The sequence below is a fragment of the Littorina saxatilis genome, linkage group LG16, assembly GCF_037325665.1.
Source record: "Littorina saxatilis isolate snail1 linkage group LG16, US_GU_Lsax_2.0, whole genome shotgun sequence".
Classification (NCBI taxonomy): Eukaryota; Metazoa; Mollusca; class Gastropoda; order Littorinimorpha; family Littorinidae; genus Littorina; species Littorina saxatilis.
Window position 1 is genome coordinate 35,008,815 of NC_090260.1, and position 15,751 is coordinate 35,024,565.

The following is a 15,751-nucleotide window of genomic DNA, read 5'->3' on the forward strand; positions in this document are numbered from 1 at the left end:
GAGAGAGAGAAAGGGGGCGGGGCAGAGACAGGAGATAGAAGAGGGGAGAGAGAGTGAGAGAGAAAGGGGGCGGGGCAGAGACAGGAGATAGAAGAGGGGAGAGAGAGTGAGAGAGAGAAAGGGGGCGGGGCAGAGACAGGAGATAGAAGAGGAGAGAGAGATTGAGAGAGAAAGGGGGCGGGGCAGAGACAGGAGATAGAAGAGGGGAGAGAGAGTGAGAGAGAGAAAGGGGGCGGGGCAGAGACAGGAGATAGAAGAGGGGAGAGAGAGTGAGAGAGAGAAAGGGGGCGGGGCAGAGACAGGAGATAGAAGAGGGGAGAGAGAGTGAGAGAGAGAAAGGGGGCGGAGCAGAGACAGGAGATAGAAGAGGGGAGAGAGATTGAGAGAGAGAAAGGGGGCGGGGCAGAGACAGGAGATAGAAGAGGGGAGAGAGAGTGAGAGAGAGAAAGGGGGCGGGGCAGAGACAGGAGATAGAAGAGGGGAGAGAGAGTGAGAGAGAGAAAGGGGGCGGGGCAGAGACAGGAGATAGAAGAGGGGAGAGAGAGTGAGAGAGAGAAAGGGGGCGGGGCAGAGACAGGAGATAGAAGAGGGGAGAGAGAGTGAGAGAGAGAAAGGGGGCGGGGCAGAGACAGGAGATAGAAGGGGAGAGAGAGTGAGAGAGAGAAAGGGGGCGGGGCAGAGACAGGAGATAGAAGAGGGGAGAGAGAGTGAGAGAGAGAAAGGGGGCGGGGCAGAGACAGGAGATAGAAGAGGGGAGAGAGAGTGAGAGAGAGAAAGGGGGCGGGGCAGAGACAGGAGATAGAAGAGGGGAGAGAGAGTGAGAGAGAAAAAGGGAAGGGGGGAGATGAGGGATGAGGAAGAGAATGGAGGACTAAGAGTAATCAAATCACAAATCAGTAAGAGAGAGAGAGAGAGAGAGAGAGAGAGAGAGAGAGAGAGAGAGAGAGAGAGAGAGAGAATGAGTACATAAATGAATGACATTGTGATAATTATGTGTGACGTGACGTACACTGTGTGTCAGGCTACACGCAGATCAAGCCGCCCAGCCAGCGGCATGAAGTGGAGGATTCTGAGTACGTGGAGCTGGACCCTGGCAGCACGCTGCACTCGCACACAGGTGGGTCACGTAATGGTCAAGTTCAAGTTCAAGTTTTATTAGTCCATAACCCATGGGGGCATTTTGAACAATAAATACAATCAATACAATCATGATATATGCTAATATAGTAAAATTAAAAAAAGATTTAAAAAAAAAATAAAAATAAAAAAAAAATTATGAAAAACTGTTACATTTACAAATTCTATTAATAAAGTCCAAAATATTCTTTAGCAATTTCTTTTTCTTAGTAGCAAACAACTTTTTAAATTTAAGTGCATTAGGTTTTTTTCCAATAGTAAGGTGGTAACAACTCAGCTCTTTCTTCTTTGAAAAAATCACAGACAAATAAATAATGGAATTCATCACCTATGTCTTGTGATACACATTTGGTGCAAGTTCTTTCTGACCTCGGGATGTTAAGATAACGTTCTTTCTGTACAGGCAAATTGTTGTTCTAAACTTCATCATTGAAACACATTGCTTGCTGGCGCATAACGACAGCTCAACGCATCAACGCTCATATGACAGACGACGACAAACACATTGCTGATATGGCAGGTGTGTGACATAGTCTTCACATGCAAAAATATCTTTAAACATTCGATAATTCCAAAACATATTTTTGTTCCAATTTCTGTAAACCATTTATGGATATACTGGTCATACAAGCTTCTTTTTACTTTCTGTTTAAACCATGCGCTTGAGTATTGAACATTTTCTTGAAAAGTCCAAAGGCCGGAGAGACCAATTTCATTTAAGGTTTTTTCAATAAAACATAAATAATTAGATTCAATCATCTTGTTGATATACAATTTATAAGTAAAGCAATACACAATACTTGAAAATTTATTTTTATGAATAGGACTAATCAGTTTATACCAATAGCAAAGCATTCTACATTTCATATTAACATCTAGTGGATATCTTCCAAGTTCACCAAATATCATAGCATTTGGAGTTGATTTTTTTAGTTTGAAAACAATTTTATAAAAACGCAATTGAAGTTTAGTAGCAAGTTCACAGGAACCAAAACCCCATACTTCACATCCGTATAGTAAAATTGGAGCAATCATTTTATCGAACAGGTCAACTTGTATGTCCACAGGCAGTGACAATTGTCTACAAGTACGCAAAAGAACAAACATTGCCCTTGAGGCACGATCATATAGATTCTTCTGTGTGACTGAAAATTTATTATTATAATTAATCTTAAGGCCCAAGTACATTACATCAAACACTACTTCGATTAAATTGCCATTATACGTAAACAATGGTTTATTTCTAATTTTACCTCTGGAAAAAACTATTACTTTCGTCTTGTTCACATTAATATTTAGACGCCATTTTAAACAGTATTCGTGCATTTTGTTTAAACATTCTTGCAGGTTTTTTTCAGACTCTGAGCAGATCACAGTATCATCCGCATACAGTAATAAAAACATTTGAAACAAAGCATTTACATCAGTATCATCCATTCCAACCACAATAGCCTCTCTTGACATAGATTGTAAACCATTACTGTTTTCCAACAGAAAAGGCTTTAGATCATTTAAAAATAGAGCAAAAAACAGCGGTGACAAGTTTTCCCCTTGTCTAACTCCACACAAACTGGGAAAATATCCAGAACACTCACCATTAACTTTAACGCAAGACTTGGCATTTTCGTACAAATTTCTTACAGTTTTTAAAAACTTCCCATTAACATCAGAACTAACTAATTTCTCCCATAAAAATGCACGGCGAACTTTATCAAACGCTTTTTCATAGTCTACAAATGCACAAAACAGTCGCTTCTTTTTGTTGAGAAAAATTTTTAATATACAATGCAAAGTAAAAACATGGTCTAGTATTGAAAAACCTGTGCGGAAACCTGTTGTTCTTGACCTAATTTATTATTACTCTCCAAAAAGTTTGATAACCTAGCATTTAAAATTGCACTGAAAAGTTTTCCGAAGCAACTGAGTATAGTAATTCCTCTATAATTTGTGGGGTCAGCTTGGGAGCCTTTATTTTTGTACAATGGAATAATTTCACCTACAGCCCATTGTGTTGGAACCTTTCCTGACTGCAAAACAACATTAAACAACAATACATAAATATCAATCATTCGATCATGTGACGCTTTTAAATACTCATTAATCATTTTATCCTGACCGCATGCCATATTGTTTTTCAATATAATGGTCGGCAGCCTGACAGCCAGCCACACATCCGCCCCGTGATCGGGAGGTCGTGAGTTCGAACCCCGGCCGGGTCATACCTAAGACTTTAAAATTGGCAATCTAGTGGCTGCTCCGCCTGGCGTCTGGCATTATGGGGTTAGTGCTAGGACTGGTTGGTCCGGTGTCAGAATAATGTGACTGGGTAAGACATGAAGCCTGTGCTGCGACTTCTGTCTTGTGTGTGGCGCACGTTATATGTCAAAGCAGCACCGCCCTGATATGGCCCTTCGTGGTCGGCTGGGCGTTAAGCAAACAAACAAACAAACCAACCAGCCACACACATACACACAGACAGACAGCCAAGGCAGGCAGGCAGGCAAGGTGACAGACAGACAGACAGACACAAGACAGGCAGACAGACAGACATGCAGACAGACATACAGGCAGACACAGGCAGACATACAGGCAGAAAGACAGGCAGATATAGACAGACAGAAAATACTAGCGAGAGGTTGCGAGTTTGACCCTGGGTCAGGGCGTTAGCAATTTTCTCCCCCCCTTTCCTAACCTAGGTGGTGGGTTCAAGTGCTAGTCTTTCGGATGAGACAAAAAACCGAGGTCCCTTCGTGTACACTACATTGGGGTGTGCACGTTAAAGATCCCACGATTGACAAAAGGGTCTTTCCTGGCAAAATTGTATAGGCATAGATAAAAATGTCCACCAAAATACCCGTGTGACTTGGAATAATAGGTCGTGAAAAGTAGGATATGCGCCGAAATGGCTGCGATCTGCTGGTCGATGTGAATGCGTGATGTATTGTGTAAAAAATTCCATCTCACACGGCATAAATAGATCCCTGCGCCTTGAGTCCGAGTCTGGAGATACGCGCGCGATATAAGACTTGATATAACATAACATTCCCCATTAATCCAGTTAATTTGGCTTTTCTCGCTTTGCTTACACTCCAATATTATCTGCTTGTGAAAAAAGGGCTGTGGTTTTATCTTGTTGTTAATACATGTATTAGTTTTCTTTCTGCGTTGACCGAAGGAAGGAGTTTATGATATAACTTTCTCTGAACGGACAGAGCATACTCATTTTAGTTGACAGCATAGCAATAACTGAATCAACCTATCACTGTCTGTGTCTGACTGATTCTGAAATTGTTTTGACATATATATATTTATGGTTGATTTTTTTGTAATCGTTGTTGCCATTTTCACTCATGCAGGAACTTCTGTCACAAATGCAACTACAGAAACTGCATCGGAAGATTATGGGGACATAGTGGGTAAGCCTGTTTTTATTTAACATTTTGTGGTTTCCTCTTTTGTCTCTGGGTTTTGGGTGGGTAAGGGGTCCTTTTCCTGTTTGCAAAGTGAAAGTGTCAACAGATATAGTGGTGGAAGGTCCTGACCGGGTGTTTTGGGAGCACACGACTTGAGCCTTGAATGAGTATAACATGGTTGTGGTGTGAAGGTAACGCTAAAACTCACATCTGACACATGGGCCTTGGGTGACTGTGAGATATACTGGCACTGGGAATCGGAAGGCTGACCAAGTCGTGGCTTTGCCAGGTTTGGATTAATTCTCTTCCTGACGGAAGGAGTTTTTTCTTCTTGACTGAGACGTGCATCAACCCACCCCTGTTTTTATTTTGATTACTACATGTACACTATCAACGTTATCTTTTACTCTAGTGGCCTTAGGCTAGTGAGGATAGTTGCCATGTATAGGGATTTCCTCAGGATATTGAAGAAGAAGAAGAAAGGCATTCAATCTTTCCCAACTGTCATAGATGTGCCCGTGTTTGGTTGTTCCCTCACACCTCCGGGACAACCTGTGTCTGGCCTGTCTGAAAACACCTCCGGGACAACCTGTGTCTGGCCTGTCTGAAAACACCTCCGGGACAACCTGTGTCTGGCCTGTCTGAAAACACCTCCGGGACAACCTGTGTCTGGCCTGTCTGAAAACACCTCCGGGACAACCTGTGTCTGGCCTGTCTGAAAACACCTCCGGGACAACCTGTGTCTGGCCTGTCTGAAAACACCTCCGGGACAACCTGTGTCTGGCCTGTCTGAAAACACCTCCGGGACAACCTGTGTATGGCCTGTCTGAAAACACCTCTGGGACAACCTGTGTCTGGCCTGTCTGAAAACACCTCCGGGACAACCTGTGTCTGGCCTGTCTGAAAACACCTCCGGGACAACCTGTGTCTGGCCTGTCTGAAAACACCTCCGGGACAACCTGTGTCTGGCCTGTCTGAAAACACCTCCGCGTGAGGGATTTTGTAGCCAGCGCAGTGAAGATAAAGAGGGAAAATTTGTCTCTGCTCGCGCGGCAGCAAGCACGATGTCTCTCAACTGCTCAGTTCAGTTCAGACCAAGGCAAGATGGATGCATCTTATTCTTACCCAAGTTTCAAAAAGTTTATGTGTTTTGCTTGTTCCCTTTCAGATCAAGGCAAGGTGGACATCCAATCTTGGGATGTGTCTTGTCCAACTTTCATTTATGTTCCTGTGTTTTGTTCCTTCGCTTCCAGACCAAAGCAAGGACTTCATCGCGGAAAAAGAAGATGTGTTTGTCCCCACCGAGACGTTCCGCACAGCTAGCACTCTGCTCAGCCAGTCGGGAGTGGTGGTGATAGTGGGACCTCCCGGCACAGGCAAGACCAGCGTAGGACGAGCACTGGTGCGCAGCATGGCACAGACTGGCTACACGCCCCTGGTGCTCTACGGCTGGCAGGAGTGGAGGAGTCACGTGGGGGGTGACAGGCAGCAGGCTGTGCTGCTGGACGGAGTGTGGGGGGAGGTAAGACGCTGGACGGAGTGTGGGGGGAGGCGAGACGCTGGACGGAGTGTGGGGGGAGGTGAGACGCTGGACGGAGTTTGGGGGGAGGTGAGACGCTGGACGGAGTGTGAGACGCTGGACGGAGTGTGGGGGGAGGTGAGACGCTGGACGGAGTGTGGGGGGAGGCGAGACGCTGGACGGAGTGTCGGGGGAGGTGAGACGCTGGACGGAGTGTGGGGGGAGGTGAGACGCTGGACGGAGTGTGAGACGCTGGACGGAGTGTGGGGGGGAGGTGAGACGCTGGACGGAGTGTGAGACGCTGGACGGAGTGTGGGGGGAGGTGAGACGCTGGACGGAGTGTGGGGAGGTGAGACGCTGGACGGAGTGTGGGGGGAGGTGAGACGCTGGACGGAGTGTGGGGGGAGGTGAGACGCTGGACGGAGTGTGGGGGGAGGTAAGACGCTGGACCTATCTACTGATACAGTCAAACCCCTCTTGTAAGACCCCTAAATGTAGGACTCCCTCCCTTTAAGACCCCTAAATGTAGGACTCCCTCCCTTTAAGACCCTTAAATGTAGGACTCCCTCACTTTAAGACCCTGGTGTCTATGACTGTCTGTTGATATCCTGTGTAAGTGTACCCCCATCTTTAAGACTCTCTCCTTTTTAAGACCTGATTTGATCAGATGTTAGATCTTAAAATGTACTATACTGTCGGGCACAAGGCAATGACAGTACAGTGGAAAACTCTGGTAGGGGAAGGAGCGTTAAAAACAACAAATTAACAGACAGTACCTGTACCAACAGAAAATGTGAAAAAGCAAGGAGGAGTTAGAAGCGTGTACGTGTGTGTGTGTGTGTGTGTGTGTGTGTGTGTGTGTGTGTGTGTGTGTGTGGGTGTGTGTGAGGGAGGGGGGGTCTTATACAGGATGGTCACTGTACATCGACATCTCTATCTTTGGACCTTCCTAGAGCCTTTGGAGTAGTGCAGGGACTCTAGGGTTGCTGTCTGAGCAAAGAAGAGCCTCCGTTTTAAGATTTCCTCTGTGGCTAACGTGTCAACCTCTCAACATGATGTTGACTGGTCCTAGCTGTGGCTAATGTGTCAGCCTCTCAACATGATGTTGACTGGTCCTAGCTGTGGCTAATGTGTTAGCCTCTCAACATGATGTTGACTGGTCCTAGCTGTGGCTAACATGTCAACCTCTCAACATGATGTTGACTGGTCCTAGCTGTGGCTAATGTGTCAGCCTCTCAACATGATGTTGACTGGTCCTAGCTGTGGCTAATGTGTCAGCCTCTCAACATGATGTTGACTGGTCCTAGTTGTGGCTAACGTGTCAGCCTCTCAACATGATTTTGACTGGTCCTAGCTGTGGCTAACGTGTCAGCCTCTCAACATGATGTTCACTGGTCCTAGCTGTGGCTAACGTGTCAGCCCCTCAACATGATGTTGACTGGTCCTAGCTGTGGCTAATGTGTCAGCCTCTCAACATGATGTTGACTGATCCTAGCTGTGGCTAATGTGTCAGCCTCTCAACATGATGTTGACTGGTCCTAGCTGTGGCTAATGTGTCAGCCTCTCAACATGATGTTGACTGGTCCTAGCTGTGGCTAACGTGTCAGCCTCTCAACATGATTTTGACTGGTCCTAGCTGTGGCTAACGTGTCAGCCTCTCAACATGATGTTGACTGGTCCTAGCTGTGGCTAATGTGTCAGCCTCTCAACATGATGTTGACTGGTCCTAGCTGTGGCTAATGTGTCAGCCTCTCAACATGATGTTGACTGGTCCTAGCTGTGGCTAATGTGTCAGCCTCTCAACATGATGTTGACTGGTCCTTAGCTGTGGCTAATGTGTCAGCCTCTCAACATGATGTTGACTGGTCCTAGCTGTGGCTAATGTGTCAGCCTCTCAACATGATGTTGACTGGTCCTAGCTGTGGAGAATGACCTAGATATGTGGTGCTGTGTGTGATCACAGGGGAGACTGCAGGGCGACTGGTGGCAGACGTGGGGGCCGCTCCTCCAGTCCTTGCCACAGCTGATGTCACAACGCAAGTGTGTGCTTGTCGTCACAGTCTACATGCACATCTTGAAGGAAATTGAAAGGTGAGTTGTTGATGCTGCTCAGTTCAGCATGATGCGTGCATTACCTTCCTGTTTCAAGTGTGTGGCTGTCGGCACAGTCTACATGCACATCTTCAAGGAAATTGAAAGGTCATTTTACTGTAATGCTACTGCATGATGGCTGTGTCATCCTTAGTATCAGCTCCCTGTTGTAGAAGTGGCAAGGTGATGCAGTAGTTGCCCTTGGTACTGCAGTTCTGTAGAGGTTGTCTACCTTGAGCACTAAGCTATTTATTGCTCAGTGACTGTATGTGGAGTAGATATAAGCTTTGCCTATGTGAGACAACATGATTTTGGAGGGCTGTCTGAGACAGGGTCTGCTTTGCTTGTCTCTGTAACAACAGTTTCCTCTTTTCGGATATTTAGTGCAGACAAAACCCAGGACCTGCTGCATCACCTGCCGACAGTCGACCTTGGCAGTGCTGACCCCTTCTCCGCCAAGGAAAAAGAACTCATGTTAATCAACCATGTGACGCACCTCAACCTCTCCCTCGACAGTCACATGCTGCATGATGTCATTGAGAGAGACATCAGCGGGCCTTTCTTCCCGTGGTATTGTGAGCAGTTAGCGCGCCAACTACGTGATAAGACTGCTTACCACGGCAACGCCGAGGCGGGGGTCAGCAGGGCAGACGTCTTTTCCAGCACTGCCCTGGCCTACGTGGGTTTCTTCAGGGCCGTTGTGGAGGATGCCGACAGCTGGAGGGACCTGGTGCCCCTGCTGGTGCTGGTCATGAACGGTCAGAGTGACGTCATAGGCCACGTGGAGGACGCCCTGACAGAGCTGAGCAGCCTGGGCGTGGAGTGTGAGGCGGGGGGCGTGTCCACTCTGCCCCAGCTGTCGCTGTTCCTGAGAGGGTCAGTGCTCAGCAAGGACGGGGAGCAGTTTTTGACAAGAGACGTGTACCTGGGGCTGGGGCTGGCGCTCTACGCCGCTGGCTGCACGAAGCTGCTGCTGAGGGCCTGTGACGGTCTCTTCCTCGTCAACCACGTCACCACCCACACCACGCCCCGCCCCCCAGGCCTGCTCATCACCCCCACCTCCCCCCACTACCCTGCCTTCCTGGAGCGGGTGTGCGGTGACCTGACGAGGGGCCGGGTGGTGGAGATCGGCCAACACCCGTCGCTGCACCATTACCGCTTCCTGGCCGACCTGGAGGTGTCGCTCCGCAACAGGAGGCTGCTGGCCTCCGCGCTGACCGTGTGTGACCCGGACCACCACCTGCCACTGCTCTACTGGTCGGCCTGGACCTCGCCCCCCAGCCACGTCTACAGCAACACAGGCAGCCAGGCCGGGCTGTCGCTCAGCCAGTGGTGCATCAAGCTTTGCCCACAGGGGGTGGAGGAGGCTCGCGTCCTCAGGAAAACTCTTCTGGTCTGCTGCCTGCTAGGGGAGCGAGTCGACAGCCCCCGAGTGGCAGACATGCTTGACAAAGTGTGTGAGAACACGCTGCTTCTCAATGACATGATGTCTATTATCTCTCTCCCCCTCCCTCCTGCCAAGCACGTGTTGACGCAGGAATTGCGCGACAGGTGTGACATGTTTTCCACATCTCGGCCGCCAAGACTGTTCTGCGGGGAAGCGAGCATGCATGAGGTGACTGAGGCTGACCGCTGTATCCCGCCCTCCATCATCAGCCTGGAGGTGGAGCCGGCAGTGCGTGTCAAGCTCACACCCAGGTCAGTGCACACCCTTTTAACATCGTTCTTCTTCACTTCATTCCCAATGAACACACTTCCGTCAGTCCCCAAGCAGGGAAATTAGCGGTGTGTTGTTTTTCATTGATGTCTTTGGATCAGCCATTCCATCCAGTTGACCACTAATATAATGTAACTGCCAATGTAACTACAGTAAAAACCAAACCATGTAAATATTTGCTGTCAAATTTAGAAATGGGTGCAGTACAAAAAATAAAGAGGACTAAAGTGCAAGGTATATGTCAAAACATTACCGTAACGAGTTTTGTTTTTGAGTTCTTCTCAAAGTTCCTTACTTTTTTCTAACTTGGCTTTGTGCCTTGCATTCTGTCTTCTTTTTATATTTAGTCAAGTTTTGACTAAATATTTTAACATCGAGGGGGAATCGAAACGAGGGTCGTGGTGTATGTGCGTGTGTCTGTGTGTCTGTGTGTGTGTGTGTGTGTGTAGAGCGATTCAGACTAAACTACTGGACCGATCTTTATGAAATTTGACATGAGAGTTCCTGGGTATGAAATCCCCGAACGTTTTTTTCATTTTTTTGATAAATGTCTTTGATGACGTCATATCCGGCTTTTCGTGAAAGTTGAGGCGGCACTGTCACGCCCTCATTTTTCAACCAAATTGGTTGAAATTTTGGTCAAGTAATCTTCGACGAAGCCCGGACTTCGGTATTGCATTTCAGCTTGGTGGCTTAAAAATTAATTAATGACTTTGGTCATTAAAAATCTGAAAATTGTAAAAAAAAATAAAAATTTATAAAACGATCCAAATTTACGTTTATCTTATTCTCCATCATTTGCTGATTCCAAAAACATATAAATATGTTATATTCGGATTAAAAACAAGCTCTGAAAATTAAATATATCAAAATTATTATCAAAATTAAATTGTCGAAATCAATTTAAAAACACTTTCATCTTATTCCTTGTCGGTTCCTGATTCCAAAAACATATAGATATGATATGTTTGGATTAAAAACACGCTCAGAAAGTTAAAACAAAGAGAGGTACAGAAAAGCGTGCTATCCTTCTTAGCGCAACTACTACCCCGCTCTTCTTGTCAATTTCACTGCCTTTGCCATGAGCGGTGGACTGACGATGCTACGAGTATACGGTCTTGCTGAAAAATGGCATTGCGTTCAGTTTCATTCTGTGAGTTCGACAGCTACTTGACTAAATATTGTATTTTCGCCTTACGTGACTTGTTTTGTGCTGCATTCAGCAAACTGGCTGCATTTTTTGTTTAATCTCAAGGTCAGGTGTCAGTCAGAAGGTTAAGCAGTTCTCCAGATTTTTCACAAGCAAGTGTGTGAATTTTTGGCTGTATAATTGTTTTGCACCCATGTGAGTATACTTTCCACTGCACTTTCCTCTCACAGTATGTTGTGACAAAGTACGTCCACTGCACTTTCCTCTCACAGTATGTTGTGACAAAGTACGTCCACTGCACTTTCCTCTCACAGTATGTTGTGACAAAGTACGTCCACTGCACTTTCCTCTCACAGTATGTTGTGACAAAGTACGTCCACTGCACTTTCCTCTCACAGTATGTTGTGACAAAGTACGTCCACTGTAAACCTGGCTCAAGCTGGGCAGATAGTATATCTGCCACCATCGCCACCTCAGTCCCTCCCCGACCCAATCCCATCTCCACTGCCCTAGCTCTCACTACCTTACACTTTAATACCTCAGTGAAAACACAATATTGCTGCTGCCATTTAAGTACAGCAGAACCAGTCTATGGCAACGATCCCTAAACGGGGCGTAGACAGAATGGACAAGCAGTTGTAATGGAGAGGTGGTCATCAGGGCAGGTTCAACTGTACCCGTACATTAATGTTGTAATGTCAGCGCAAGAAGATTTGTCTGTCCGTCAGGTGTGTTCGCTGGTACACTGCCTATCGCCTGCTGTCCATGTGTGACGTGAATGAAACGAACCGTGACGGCTACACCCTGTTGCACACCGCGGCCTTCACAGGGGACCTGGGGGCGGTGAGCTACCTGACAGACAGGGGGTGCCGGGTGACGGCCGCCACACACAGGGGCAACACGCCCTTCACCAAGGCTGTGGAGGCTAACAAGGTGGGTGTTCACACAGAGTGTAACAGTGGAACCCCCCTTTTAGGACCCCCCAATTTAAGATCTCCTTTTTTTCCAAGACCTTGTTCCTTCAGATTTGCGGTTTATAACCTCTGCAAATTTACCTCCCTTTTAAGACTCTCCTTTTGAAGACCTGATTTTCTCACATTTGTGGAGGTCTTAAAAGGGGAGGTTCCACTGTGTCAATATGAGTCGGGTTGATGCAGACGTCCCCCTTTCACAGCAGTTGTCCGCCGGTCTTGAGCACTGAGCTATGTATAGCTCAAGAGTTCAGTGGTGTACGGTTAGACATGTGTGAGTTTTAGAGAGCTATTATTTTGTGATGGGGTCTGACTGCTGTTGTCTTCTGGCTTTTGTGAACCTTTGAGTTCCCAGTGCATATTTTATAGGGCTATCAAATTAGTCCAAAGTCAATCCTTTGCCTCAAGGTCATTTGATTGTCCTGTGAATGGTTAGTTTCCAAACTTGTCTGTAATTTTTGGTTTGATTGTTTTATGTTTCTCTTTCTTCTTCTTGTGTCTCCTTTAACTTCAAAACAATATTGATATATACAGCTATTGAAGAGTTTTGAGTTTCACATTTCTTCAATCATATCTGTCATGAAACGTTAAGTAAGAGTATGTGAGCACTTACGATAAGTTTGCAACTTGTTGGCACGTTTCATAAGCATGTTGCTGTGTTGTCCTGTACAATGTTTCCCACCTTGGTGGCGGCTTGTTGCTGTGTGTACAATGTTTCTCACCCACAAGGTGGAGGTGGCGGCTTGTTGCTGTGTTGTTCTGTGTGTATATAAACCATACAATGTTTCTCAACCCACAAGGTGGAGGTGGCGTCCCACCTGCTGGGCACCGGACACTCGCTGCAGGAGCTGAGCGGCGGGCGGGGGGTGACGGCGTGTGTGAGGGGGGTGGTGGTCAACAGACACGCCGACATGCTGTGCCTCCTGCTGGACCACGGCGCGCTGGACTTCATCAGGTCATGTGACCAGCGGGGCGGTGTCTCCCTGCTGCGGGACGCCAGGGGGGTGAAGCAGAATGACCAGGTGGTCAGCATCCTCAAGAGTCACGGGGTCAGGTCAGGCCAACTCACCTGCTGCTGGTCAGGGCACTGAGCCATCCCCATCGGCTGCACAGTATTTCACACACTGATACAGAGAAGAAAGTTGCCAACGTTTGAGCGAACAACGAAGAATTCACTGGTACCCGCTATGTGTCTAGCCCTTTCAATGTGAGGGCACCTCCCATGAAAGGACACTTTCTGTTATCCCATTGTCATTGTCTCGACTGAAATATACCTGTCATGACAAGCCACCTGCAATGTAGGCACACATTTGGCTGGTCGCACAGCTATTTTTTCATGGCAGAATACTGTACATGTAGCTTGGCTACTGACTCCCCAGCAGGGAGATTAGAACAGGCAGCGTTCAAACTTGCCAGTAATGTTATTCTGCGATAGCTTGTTACATCAAGCCATGGGGAAGGGAATGACTGTTTGTGCCGAGTCAGTTTGATGGACAGCCATGCACCCCCCCCCTCCCCCCTTATATGTACCTACACACTGGGTGATAAGAAAATGCTTGCCAAGTAGGACACAATATAGGTCAGACAAATATAATTCTTATGACGTTATTCACAAATGTTCCCTTAGGATCTATGTAATCAGGGAAATGAAAACTGTCAAAAGTGTAAGAAATTCAAGTCTACGTAGTGATGATATGGGGCAACTTAGATTACCCCGAATTATCTTTGTCAAACGGCAAGTACGTGTCGGCCTCTTTCTTTGATGTACAATGTATGCAAACTGCATAGTGCTGTTACAAATGTTTTTGCTTTCTTTTTTCTTGCTCAACCAGTTCAATGATTATTTGATGGGACACGCTTTTAGGGAGTGATGCCAAGGCAAAAGTGTTGACTATGTCTTCTTTGCATGTTTGTGATTGCCATACTGCAGTTAGGGACTGATGCCAAGGCAAAAGTGTTGACTATGTCTTCTTTGCATGTTTGTGATTGCCATACTGCAGTTAATTAGGGCGTGATGCCAAGGCAAAAGTGTTGACTATGTCTTCTTTACATGTTTGTGATTGCCATACTGCAGTTAGGGCGTGATGCCAAGGCAAAAGTGTTGACAATATGTCTTCTTTACATGTTTGTGATTGCCATACTCAAAACTGCAATTAGGAACTGGAGGCACGAATAAGGGTTGAAAATGTCTTCTCGACACCTTTGTGGTTTCATTACTGAGCTCTGTTAATTATTGACTGGTACCAAAGTGTTCACAATGTCTTCTATACAAGTTTGTGGATGCTATACTTTTCTTCTTCTTCATTGTTCATGCTCACACACTCACTCGTGCTTTGCATGCATGACCGATTGTTTTCCTGACATTTTAAGGCAGCCAGCCATTCTCCGTTTTCAGGTGATGCGTGCTTGGTTATTCTCGTGTTTATAGAACTTTATACCCAACAAACTCTGACATGGATTTCAGGACCTTATCTGTGTGTACTTGGTCTTGTGCTTGCATATTATATACACACGAAGGTGGATACAATGAACAGTGGAACCCCCTTTTACGACCTCCACAAATCTGAGAAAATCAGGTCTTAACAAGGAGGGAGTCTTAAAATGGGGTAAAAATTTACAGAGGATATGAATAGGAGATCCAAAAAAACTAAGGTCTTAAATTGGGGGGTCTTAACACTTTCTACCCCACCTGTGTTGACCAAGTTTTGTTTTAGCCGATGTGCAACCAAATGGAAGGATACTGTTATCCAATGTAAACTGAAGGTCTGTGGAGACTCAGAAGGCCTACACAGCAAGGAAGACAATGTATCTTAGTACAAAAACATAACCTGGACAAACACTCAATCAATCAATCAATATGAGGCTTATATCGCGCGTATTCCGTGGGTACAGTTCTAAGCGCAGGGATTTATTTATTTTTTCAATTTTTATTTTATGCAATTTATATTGCGCACATATTCACGGCGCAGGGATTTATTTATGCCGTGTGAGATGGAATTTTTTGTACACAATACATCACGCATTCACATCGGCCAGCAGATCGCAGCCATTTTGGCGCATATCCTACTTTTCACGGCCTATTATTCCAAGTCACACGGGTATTTTGGTGGACATTTTTATCTATGCCCATACAATTTTGCCAGGAAAGACCCTTTTGTCAATCGTGGGATCTTTAACGTGCACACCCCAATGTAGTGTACACGAAGGGACCTCGGTTTTTCGTCTCATCCGAAAGACTAGCACTTGAACCAATACCTAGGTTAGGAAAGGGGGGAGAAAATTGCTAACGCCCTGACCCAGGGTCGAACTCGCAACCTCTCGCTTACGAGCGCAAGTGCGTTACCACTCGGCCACTCAGTTCACCCACACTCCACTAAAACACTAAACCGGCCCCCGTAGCGCAGTGGTTAGCGCATCGGGCTGTGGGCCGGGAGGTCGTGGGTTCGAATCCCATCAGGGTCATGTGGGTTTTTCGGGCTACGGTCGGCTCCCACCCAGAGTGGAAGTGCTATGGTTCCCATGGGAAGGCTGGAATCACACAGCCGAGTGTCATTCACTTAACGAATGCGACTTTGAGGGTGCTCAGGTTCTGTTTACCTGACCAACACCGCAGGTGCGGCAGTTCTCGAGCCTAGTATATTATGACAGTAAGCGTAGATTGCTGCCCTGTCACGTAGTCTCAAACCAAATTGGAAATCCATAGCATCATCATTATAATCATCCTCATCTCATTAATCATCCAAAAATTGTCCT

General features: G+C 46.5%; 1 protein-coding gene and 1 non-coding gene across 2 annotated transcripts; both read left to right on the plus strand.

Moving 5' to 3' along the window:
* Positions 1–993: 993 nt before the first annotated feature.
* Positions 994–14,286, plus strand: LOC138950929 (uncharacterized). Its single transcript, XM_070322646.1, has 7 exons — positions 994–1,117; positions 4,494–4,553; positions 5,804–6,072; positions 8,033–8,160; positions 8,545–9,858; positions 11,756–11,960; positions 12,799–14,286. The coding sequence occupies exons 3-7, from the start codon at positions 5,962–5,964 to the stop codon at positions 13,087–13,089; spliced, it is 2,049 nt and encodes a 682-aa protein (XP_070178747.1). The 5' UTR covers positions 994–1,117; positions 4,494–4,553; positions 5,804–5,961; the 3' UTR covers positions 13,090–14,286.
* Positions 14,287–15,386: 1,100 nt separating this feature from the next.
* Trnah-gug (transfer RNA histidin (anticodon GUG)) lies at positions 15,387–15,460 on the plus strand. The gene has a single exon. It is a non-coding gene; the product is annotated as a tRNA-His (tRNA).
* The last annotated feature ends 291 nt before the right edge of the window (positions 15,461–15,751 follow it).